The 11,696-nt window shown below is 45.0% G+C and overlaps 1 protein-coding gene across 2 annotated transcripts in view; it reads right to left on the bottom strand.

Moving 5' to 3' along the window:
- Positions 1–11,696, bottom strand: part of col5a1 (procollagen, type V, alpha 1) — a 134,219-nt gene that overhangs the window by 95,643 nt on the left and 26,880 nt on the right. For both annotated transcript variants that reach the window (XM_083641810.1, XM_083641811.1), the window contains exon 2: positions 5,269–5,436. In XM_083641810.1, the coding sequence (XP_083497936.1) occupies positions 5,269–5,436 (168 nt within the window). The remainder of the gene's footprint in view (positions 1–5,268; positions 5,437–11,696) is intronic.

The raw sequence follows: 11,696 nt of genomic DNA, 5'->3' as shown, positions 1-11,696 counted from the left end.
TTGTTTTTTTTACATTATCTTTTTTAATAATTTGACAGTATTTGAGTGACCCTGTTTGCAAGTGACCCTATGGAAAGGATGGATTAAATGGAAAAGTGCATCATTCATTGTACAGTAAGGTAAGGGGGGAAACAGAATATCTGTCACTCCTGAACCAGCTGTGCCGACACAGACAGTTCTTCTACGGCTTGTGGTTTTAGCTTGTACGGTAGAGGGCCCTTACTGCAGTAAGTGAACAGCACCATCCAGCCACACAGCAGTCCTTACTGCAGTAAGTGAACAGCACCATCCAGCCACACAACAGTCCTTACTGCAGTAAGTGAACAGCACCATCCAGCCACACAGCAGTCCGGAGCACGAGGAAGAACGCCAACTCCGAGCTCACCCCATTCGGGGAGGGAGGGAGAAGGTGTGAGTGCCTGCATCATTCTTTCCTCGCTGTTTGTGCTGATGTTGGCGGTTGTTCGCTGCGGCAAACAGAATAGGCAAAACCCTCTGCATAACTTCCCAAACTTGTCAGAGCCACAGCCAGAAGTTTGTGGCTGTTGGAATATGAGGAACATTATTGTGTGTGTGTGTGGACGCTGCGACTGGTACACATCTGCGGAAACGCACGCGACTTCTCCGATTTTCATCGAACACTCACGGGCGTCACTAAATCCGTATAGGCCCATTCAGACATGGGAAGTGTGTGGTCTAACGTTCGGAGGACGCCAACTGGCTTGGCTGGCCTATTTCTCCAGTCCTCCTCGTCCTCCACACCATTGAAGGTGAGGAGTTACCATAAGGACTCTTCTGTTTTCAGTTTCTCCGAGGTTTCAAATGAATCATCCCTTCCTAATGATTGCATGTCTACACTCGTTCGTTTCCAACACATCATCATAGACTGTCTGTGGTTATGGGGTCATGGACCAGCATGTTCCCAATCAGAGAGCTAGCTAGTGTGGTTTATTACCAAGACCCTAACCATGATGAAGTGTGTGCGTTTGTTAGTACGTCTGTGTGTGTTTCTATATGTGTGTTCATGGGCATTTCATCAATGCACGTGCTGATCATTGAGGTCTATTCCACCTCCGGGCTTTGGAACCAAGTCAAAGTTTTGGTTATGTGGAAAAAACCCGAAATGGACCGAATGATCTCATCAGTTTAGCTGGCTTCTGGAATATATTAGCTATACATCCAATGCCGAGGTAAGAGTGCAGCCAACTAGGAGAAGAACACATCACAGACTAGTTCCTGAGGCCCTTCAAGACACAGACAGATAGTTACTCTGTTTGTATATCGGGACTATGTGGTGGCTATTATGAAGTCCCTCCACATTGTTTTATATTATGCAGACTGTCATTTTGGATGATCTAGAGCAGCACATGTGTAATTATACTAGTATATCTAAACAGAGCCTCATGTTGGTTCTGCTCTCATAGTAGTTCAAAGTCGACAGTGTGATTGAAGTGCATGAAGGCTGCAGGAGTCCTGTGGCTCTGCCTTAAGCCCATAAAAGGAAAGCCACAACCTGATCAAAAGGTCCATTGAGGTCAGGGCAACCCCTGAGAGAGAGAGAGAGAGAGAGAGAGAGAGAGAGAGAGAGAGAGAGAGAGAGAGAGAGAGAGAGAGAGAGAGGCCCAGAATACATAAGTGACACAGTATATTATGATACTGTCACACCAAACTGAATTGTCTGTCGTCTTAACTCACATGCTTTACTTCTCTGTCTCTCCGACTTCTCAGTATTCACCTTATTCACCACGCCCACTTTTTCTCTCTTCCGCGTTCGATGCAACGTATTTGTTCTTCCGGTTCAGCGCTAGCTGGCGGCCATTTTCAAAATAAAACGTCAGTATGAATGAAGTTTGGCAACATTCAGAATTAAGCTACACTGCGGCCAACTTCAGTTACATGTTCATAACGTTACTGCTGCGAGGAGCCGATGGCTGTACCTGGTCGGCATTTAACGTTAGTTACAAAAGCACGTCGACAGTGTTTTCTCACTGCCAGTAGCCTAACTACAGTAGGGCTTGACAGATAGCTAGTCCGACCGGTGTCAGCACAGTCAGCGCTCCCGGTCCTCGCTGCTCGTTAAAGATTTCTAATAGGCGTTATTCTGATAAACTGGTGACATATATGTTACGTTCTCACCCGAAAAATATGAAAACTTTAAAACAGTTTGGGGTTTTTTTAAGCTTGAAAACAGCTTTTTGGCAAGTCTAAATGACGCTCCCCGCTGCGCGCTCCATGTAATCGCTTTGAGACGGCTCATTTCAGGAACTCTGAAATGAACACGCGACACACGCGATTACGGTCAACATTCACTGCAGCTACACTGCGGCCAACTTCAGTTACATGTTCATAACGTTACTGCTGCGAGGAGCCGATGGCTGTACCCGGTCGGCATTTAACGTTAGTTACAAAAGCACGTCGACAGTGTTTTCTCACTGCCAGTAGCCTAACTACAACAGTAGGGTTTGACAGATAGCTAGTCCGACAGCACAGTCTGACTGTGCTGCGCTGACCAGGAGCCTCCCGGTCCTCGCTGCTCGTTAAAGATTTCCAATAGGCGTTATTCTGATAAACTGGTCACATATATGTTACGTTCTCACCCGACAAATATTAAAACTTTAAAACAGTTTGGGTTTTTTTTAGCTTGAAAACAGCTTTTTGGCAAGTCTAAATGACTGCGGTAGGCGTACTCTACTTCCGTGTTTAAAACCGGAAAGACGATTACGAAATCACGTCATGCAGAAGCGTCCTTGTACGGGCAAAGAATAAGGTGAATAGAGAGCCAAAGTGGAACGTCACTTCCTGCTTCAGCCCTGTACCAGAGATTTTCATCCGCCATTTATTTTCCCATCGACATTTCGTAAAATGCTTATAAAAGGAGTTTTACTGTTTCAAACCAAACGGTACAGATATATTTAGAAACAGGAGAGATCACATAACATTTCACTCAGGCCAAAACCTAAAACAAAATGCGGGTTTGAAGAAAAAAAAAAATCAATATTGTTTTTTTAAGTTTTGGTCCGAGTGAAATGTTCTATGGTCTCTCCCGATTATAGCGTTAGCTGAACGTTTGGTTTGAACCAGTAAAACTATTTTTATAAGCATTTTACGAAATATCTATGGGAAAATAAATGGCGGATGAAAATCTCTGGTACAGTGCTGAAGCAGGAAGTAGGCGGTCACTTTGCCTCTCTATAGACTGTTTCACTGGAATTATGTTGCTAGGGAACAGCTTGGTCCTAGTTTATTCCCTGTCAGCTATTGTATTAGCGAACGCTACAATAGGAAATAAGCTAGGGTTCCATTTAGAACGTTTATGTCCTCAAGTTGAAAGGGTCTACTTGTGGCCTTTCTTTCCCTGATTGGTGTATTTTGGAGATTCTTGGAGCTGCAGGGAAACACATTCCACTGAAATTGAGTGTCTGGGTCACAAACGTTACGCCTCTGAATGGCTGAAGGGTAAAGTAAATAAATAGATAAGAGTCAAGACAGAGGAAAATGCTCAGCATGTCCCCTCGCAGACGCAGGACAATCTACGTAGAGCCAGACACAAGTGAGACGCAAAGATCAAAGACAAGTCAAAAGGCAAAGGACCCAGCTCTTTTAGTGATCATCTTCTCATGTGATGGACTGTGTTCTCCCCCACAAACAATACAGATGAATCCCAAATGTGTATCTCTTTCTCTGCCTCTATGCACTCTATGCACTGCCTCGTAGCACATGTGTCCTGCTGGATCCAGAACTCACTTCATGACAGTACTCTCGTTGTTCTTCTCTCCCGACTAGACCCTTTGCTTGTGTTGTATTACATCTCATATGTGCGTTACTTGCTTTGGATCAAAGTGGCTGCCAAATGACACATTTGTAATTGTAATAAAAACAGAGAGGGAGAAAACACTGCGAGGCCGCGCAGCAGGAGCGGTCGGGGAGAAATGATGGAGGGACGACTCATGAAGCGAGAGGGGGGGAAATGAAAGAGAGCGGGAGGAAGGAAAAGCGAGTGATCGTTGGAGAGAGAGAGAGAGAGAGAGAGAGAGAGAGAGAGAGAGAGAGAGAGAGAGAGAGAGAGAGAGAGAGGGGAAAGTTGTGCTGTGCGGAGCCGCTAACCCAGAGAGCCACGTCAGCACAATAGAACAAGGAAACAGTGGAACCCCAGACTTCCCTCCCCTACACCCCCCGCCCCCCACCCCCTTCTTCTTCACTGCTTTTCCACGGTGCAGCAGCTCCTCCTCCATAGCGCTGGCCTGTGGTTCTCATGGAAGTGGTGTGCGAGATGTTTTAATAAGGGGGGAATTAACGTGACTCACTGCTTGTTGTGAGTTTCTTTTCTTCTTTGTTTCTGCTCGACTTTTCGAGTGGGTGAACGAGAGACGGGACTCGCTCTCATGTCTCCAGACAATCCAGACATGTCCGGAGGAGATGGACTCTGTCTCTGTCTCTCTCTCTCTCTGTGTGTCTCTCTCTGTGTCTCTCTGTATAGTCTCTCAACACTCCCGCAATTTTACAAAACTTGGTCAAAAAAGTAAGACGGGATGTCCGGTCAAAATAAGGCGGGGTATCCTCTCATTTCCCCCAATCACCTGCCTCGGTTATGTTTCCGAGATTTGTGATTGGTCGAATAGGCTATATATACCCTCAAACTTCCTTCCAGTCTGGAGTGTTTTTTTCTTTGGAAAATGACAACTTCCTCCATCCAAAATTGTATGGGCTGCAGCACAGTACAGACTGTCTGGAACACTTGAAGATCATGGAAGAGATAGACTGGCTTGAGAGACTACTCTTTCACAGGACCAAGAATTAAACTTAGCATACTGCTAAGAGAGAGAGAGAGAGAGAGAGAGAGAGAGAGAGAGAGAGAGAGAGAGAGAGAGAGAGAGAGAGAGAGAAGGGTGTTTAGAGGTGAAATAGCAGATGTGAATAGCAGCCTATGTTGACATCACCCAACGATACAGGTGACATCAATCATGATAGCCAGTAAAAGAGCTACCTGCAGGGGTAGGAACGGGCCAGGCCGAATGGGAGGACAGACATATTACTTTCCAGTCATGTCAAGACATTACATCTCTATTTTACTATGACCTGGGGTGAAAGGTCAAGACCCTTAAGATCTTGGAAACAAGGAAACAACCTGTAAGACGCTTACGGAGCATCTCGGACATGTCGCTACACCTGTGAGAGTGGATCATAAAACCAAAGGGCGTTTGAGGAGGAAAGTGAAACAAAGAAACGGAGAGAGGTTAGCGTTTTCTTCGTCGTGGGTTAGCTACTCACCTGGATAGAGTTGTTTGGTGGGGGCGCTGAGCTGGGCATCTTTGGTTACTCTGTAGGCCACATCAGGTCCTTGTGTTGACTTCCTATGGGAGCAGAAACCCGTCGTTTTCGACACACCCTCGGGTAACCGGTCAAAATCTAAAATCTTCAAGAGGTCCGCTGGTTCCACTGCCGAGAGAAAAGACAGAGAGAAAAGGACTTAGACAAAAGTGTTTGAATTGAGAAATGTGTCTCTCAGATTTGTCACAGTATAAAGCCCATACCGCACAGTATATCTACTGTACAGTCCTTAAAGCATGCTATACAACACAAAATATAGGCATGGTCTTATATCGTATATCTCTGCATATTAAAGACCCCCTAAAGTCAAAAATCTGTTTTTCTTTATGTTCCTACAGTTGGATGTCTGAGCTCCACTGTGCAGAATGATGTATGTGCAGAGTTTGATACTAGAAGACTGTTTTCACAATCATCTGCTGAAAGTGGAAAGTTCCTCTGAGCTCACTGAAAAGGCCGTTTTCAACAAGCACGATTCGTGACATCACGAATCTTGGAGCCAATCCCTGTCCAGTATTCAGCAGTTAAAGCCCCAACACATTCTCACTCCCGACTCGGCATAGACTGCAGATCGGTCAGGAAACCTTGTCGTCACTTTGTCACGAGTGAGAATGTGTTGAAAGCCCCGTGTTGTATGCTGCGATTGGCTAGTTATGTTTTAGATAACTCTGATTGGTTGCTTTGGATTTTTAAATGAGAAGGAGGGGGAAGTCATTTTAAGGATTTTAACAAAATAATTTCACCTTTTTTGTGGGAAAAACCATCAGACACAAATTAGTATTCAAAGCAGAGTATTTCATACACATCTTGAAACATGACTTTGAGGGGTCTTTAAGTTGAGCATAATTATGGCCATTTTATGACCTCTCCTGCTGCTTTCTCTTTGTCGCTGACTCATGAGTACTTGACTCAGTCGTTTCACCACTGTGGCTCAGGAGCGATTTGAATTGTCCATGCAGGCACACCAAACAGAGACGCCCATTTATAGATCGCCATGATAACGGGTTATAGAAGCAGCCAAAGCCCATCCTTCCATCCGTTTCTCTACAATGCTAAGTCTCCCCGCTGCCGCCCCCTCTGTCCACAAGCGTACAATTAGCACACTTTCAGGCCGCTCGTCCCGGCCCGTAACCAGGCCACCGCAGAAGCACACTGGGTCAGAACTGTGCGACATGGGGGTGTGACCCGGGACCGCACACTCGCGGGCCAAAACCACCCAGTGCAAAACAGCTGTTCCTGCAGCCAGATGCTGACAACAGCAAGCGACACAATGACACTACGCCAGCATCCAGCCCTGTCCAAGACACTACGCCCGCATCCAGCCCTGTCCAAGACACTACGCCCGCATCCAGCCCTGTCCAAGACACTACGCCAGCATCCAGCCCTGTCCAAGACACTACGCCAGCATCCAGCCCCGTCCAAGACACTACGCCAGCATCCAGCCCCGTCCAAGACACTACGCCAGCATCCAGCCCTGTCCAAGCAAACAAGAGCATGGACAGAAAGCGGCACAGGGTTACGGGGGGTGACGGGATGTTATGGAGGAGGCAGACACTGAAATGACGGGGAAGGCAGACACTGAAATGAGGGGGGAGGTAGACTAAACAACAAAAGGACTTTTATGGCACAGGTCTTTAAGAAATGAAACAATGGTATTCCACACCATGCATTTTCCTCCTCTCATTTGGAGGGAGGAAGGTAATCCTTTGACATAAGCAGGAATGAAAGTGCACACAAACTAAAGGCCCAGTAGACCCTTTTCACGGGGGCCATTTTGGGTCGAAAAAGGCAGGGTAAACACAGGTGCAAGCAAAACACTAATGAGGGTTTCCAACTCCCAATCATGGAAGGGTTTGGAAACCCTCATTATGCTCAACGTTAAATACGGATAAGCATATGGATGGACAGAGCCTTCTGTCCATCCTCTGCGTTCATTTCGTGTGCAATTCTGCACGTTTTCTGAAAGCTCCCGGATACGGATGGCACGGAGCTGTACCACACACACAGTCACACATTTGAGTATCTACTGCCCACTAGTGGCTGTGTTGCTTAACACGACGATACCAACATGAAAGGCGCATGGAATTATGTGGGCAGTGACAGCTACACCGTTTGAAACAGACGCATTTATTTTCATATGAAAATGGAGTATAATTGGGCCTTAAGGCTGAAACGTATTATCATCATAGATTAAACTGTCGATTATTTTCACGGCTAATTGATTAGTCGTTTTGGTTTATAAGATGTCACAAAATGGTGAAAAAATATGACATTCTGGTGACCACAACTTGACCACTAGAGAACGCTAGTGGATAAGGACATGAAGTGCAGGTTGGACTGAGTCACATGACTCGGGGGTGGGGCTATATTACACCACATTCTGGCCTCGCTCAGCGGGCTACGCCTCCCCTCTTGGGAGCAACAGACAAATGCACGCAGCTACGCAGCTAGTTAGCTACACTATGTTAGCTAGCCAAGCCACAACAACAACAACAACATGCCCGTAATATGTTAGAGATTAGGAAATGAATGGCTCCAGCAACTTTGCCGGGCCGACACGAGATCCTCTGTCTTTTGGCCTGACCAACAGTCCACACCCGAAAGATAATCAGTTTACTGTCATAGAATACGAAAGAAACCAGCAAATATTCACATTTAAGAAGCTGGAATGAGAGGATTGGAGTACAGTATTTTCTTTTTCTTAAAATGAGTCTAAATGATTAATCAATTATATAAAAAATATCGATTAATTAATTTTCTGGTGATCGACTAATAAATTAATCGACTAATTGTTGAAGCTCTAACACACACACACACACACACACGCACACACGCACACACACACACACACACACACACACACACACACACACACACACACACACACACACACACAGGTTAAGCAGTCCTAGTGACAGGCTGCGAGGACCACACACACACTCCCGTTCAGAAACACACACTCAATAGCCCCATCCATCCATGTGAGAGGTAAGGGCTGCTGCAGAGGTGGGCCGAGCAGAGCCAGGAGGGTGTTTGCACTTTCTCCACTGCCCTCTGTCACCCTCCAGCTGGATGCCATTACACAGGCGCTCACGTGCAGCGCAGATCAATTAGAGAAACCTCCACATTCTTCAAGAGAGGGCTCCAGCTGCACGTGCCCCGCTACAGCTGCAGGCCCGGGGGGGAGGGGGGGGTGGGACTGAGGAAGACTTCCTCTTCACCAAGTGGGGTCTGATTGCATGTTGTCTGTATCATGCCATATGTAGTCCAGCCATTCTCAACCTTTTTCACTTCAAACTAGAGATGCTGCGATCGAGATTTTTCAATTCCGATCCGATTTCGATATTTTAGCTCAAAACCGATCCGATTCCGATCAAATTTCGATACCCGATTCGATACCGATTTCGATCCGATACCGATACAGCACATATTTAAGTCTCTCTATGCTGTCTGATAGCTAGCAGGCAACAAACATTTTTAGGGTTAGGTATGTATGTGTGTGCTTTGGTAATATAGTATGTAAACGATTTAGTTCATCTAATTCATTTGATGTAAAACTAAAACATAACAATCAAATTAGGGCTGGGCGATATGGCCTCTAAAGAATATCGCGATGTTTTTCGGCTATATCGCGATACACGATATATATCTCGATATTTTTGAAATCTCTCATAAATGCTCAATTTAACCCTTCAGGGTTCATACACATTTTGACCAATGGATTTCCATGACTTTTCCATAAGTTCTTAACCTGTATTTTATGCACACCTGGGGTAAAAAAGAAGAAGAAAGAAAGGGCAAATGTTGTGAGCAAATATGGATGATTTAATATTCCATAGCTCTGACCTAAGCAAATCTGACATCACTATTGTGATATAATATTTTTTTTTAGTAAAGTGTATCACTCAATAGTCAATACAAAAAAGAATGGCTTTTATAGAACCGAAAGCCTAGCTGCTTAGTCTGCAGATAAAACATAAAAAATTACATTTAGACTCTTATTGGCATGACGGCAACATATAAGCGGTCTGAATTTTGCATGGGGCCAGTTCTATAGTGAGGCATGGAAAGCCTCACTATACGCCATCATATCTGTGTCGTTTCACTTTTGACTGAAAAATGATGCCTGTAGTCTAGATTAAAGAAAATACATGTATGTGATGTTGACAATTATGTAGGCTATGTGCGCATTCGTTTTCCTTATAGATCATGAGTGCTCCGCAGCTAGCTACGTTAGCTTGCATGTAACGTTAAGCGTTAGTTGATTTTGGAGACACAAACCCTGGACGTTTCATTTTGAGTAGGCTAATGCATGAGGTTCTCTATGGTTTACGCCAGCTCTGGGAGTATGAAATGCTTTAAATGCGGGGGTTTTGGTTACAACAAGCTTGTGGAGCGCTGCCCTGCAACTAGATAGCCTAACCAGCTAGCTAACGTTAGCCCCGTTAGCCATCATCACAACAGCTAACGTTAACGCCAAAACAAATCCGCTGCCTCATCCCCACGTTTGGTTTAGCGTAACGCCAGCTCAGATTTTCCCCTAATCTCAGAAACCTTGCGGGACATGTATTGCAAATTGCAATAGTGGTTGTTTTGTTAAAATTTGAAACTGTCAGCCATGTTTTGCCAGTCTATGGTGCGGACGCGTGATTTCGAATCGCACATAGGTTAAGGACGGGTGTGTCTGACGTTTTGGCCCTGGCCATCCTAGGCTCAACGCGGCCTCTGTGTGCTGCTGCTGCTGCTGCTGCTGCATGCTGGATAGAAATCCTGGAGCGGAGTCATGGAATGGAGTGCTTATATCAGAGCCTTGGATCGGTCATTTTCGCTGGAATCCGATCCGATCCGATCCATGTTTTTTGGCTGATATCGCGCCGATATCCGATCACATGATCGGATCGCAGCATCTCTACTTCAAACACCCCCTAATTCAGTCCACACTGAAGACATGGACCCCCCATCTGATGAGATTTTGTCTCTCGTACTCAAATCGGATCTTTTCGTCCAGAATTCCAAGACTATCCTTCCCGCGAGATGACATTGAAACAATGACCGGAAAACAGACATTCTCTAATAGTTTGACACATCATCACAAAAAATGGCTTTTAGATAACTAGGGCAGTATTGTATTTTCTTATTTATTTTATTCTTTTTATTATTATTATTATTATCATGTTTTAAATTGTATTTCAATCTTTTAGTTCCATAGGATCACAATTTTTAGTGTAGTTCTTATTTGATCGGTATTCTTGTATATTTTAGATTGCTTTTATTGAGATTTTAGTTTGTGACCCTTTTAGTGATTGTTTGGCCGACTGTTAGTCATATTTGTACTTTCACGTCTTCTTTTCTTTTCTCCTAAACTCAACTCTATCTTTTTACACCAAAGGACCACAATGGAAATAAGCCCTGGGCTTTTTTGTGTTATCCTTGACGGCTTGTACATGTGCTTTTGTGTGTGCTTATTTATTTTGCCTCCTTTGAGCTGATGAAATGTATACCTGTGCATTTAAGACGTGTCAAATACATTCATTCATTCATTCATTCATCTATTGGAGCCCCCTCAAGGACCCCTGGTGGTCCCCGGACCCCATGTTGAGAACCACCACTATTATAGTCAATGAGACAAAAACACCGCTAAAGAAAGCTTGAGGCTTCGGGAACATTCAGAGATCTTTCACTTGCAAGTGCATCTGTCTCACATCACTTACGCATACAGACAGTGTAACTACTGCAGAAACATGAGTTCACACACACACACACACACACACACACACACACACACACACACACACACAAACAAGCACCTTGTAGCTTGTTCTGGCTAGTCAACAAAATAAATAAAAGATTCATCACTTTATCACTGTGTGTGTACACACACACACACACACAAACACACACACAGATACACACACACACACACACCCACACACACACACACACACACACACACACACACACACACAGATACACACAACAAACGTTCTGCAACAATTGTGTGAATTGAGTCAGATACAACAATGTGTAAACTATGTGGTGATCAAGCTGGTCTCATCTCATCTCTCTCTCTCTCTCTCTCTCTCTCTCTCTCTCTCTCTCTCTCTCTCTCTCTCTCTCTCTCTCTCTCTCTCTCTCTCTCTCTCTCTCTCTCTCTCTCTCTCTCTCTCTCTCTCTCTCTCTCTCTGTGTCCTGAGCCAATCCACTCTTCCTGTCTAGGAAAGAAAGCTATTACCCAACCAACCCCTGGACTGCGTAATTGCATTTCTTCACGAGAGAATGTGGAACCCTGGATGAGATCACATTGCTCCGGGGGACGTATTAGGCAGAAGCGCAGCGATGGATAGTCGCCGCTTATTTGACGTGCACATAAG

This window comes from Poromitra crassiceps (assembly GCF_964638095.1).
Source record: "Poromitra crassiceps genome assembly, chromosome: 8".
NCBI lineage: Eukaryota > Metazoa > Chordata > Actinopteri > Beryciformes > Melamphaidae > Poromitra > Poromitra crassiceps.
Note: the sequence above shows the minus strand (reverse complement) of the source record. Positions and strands in the feature narration are given on the sequence as shown.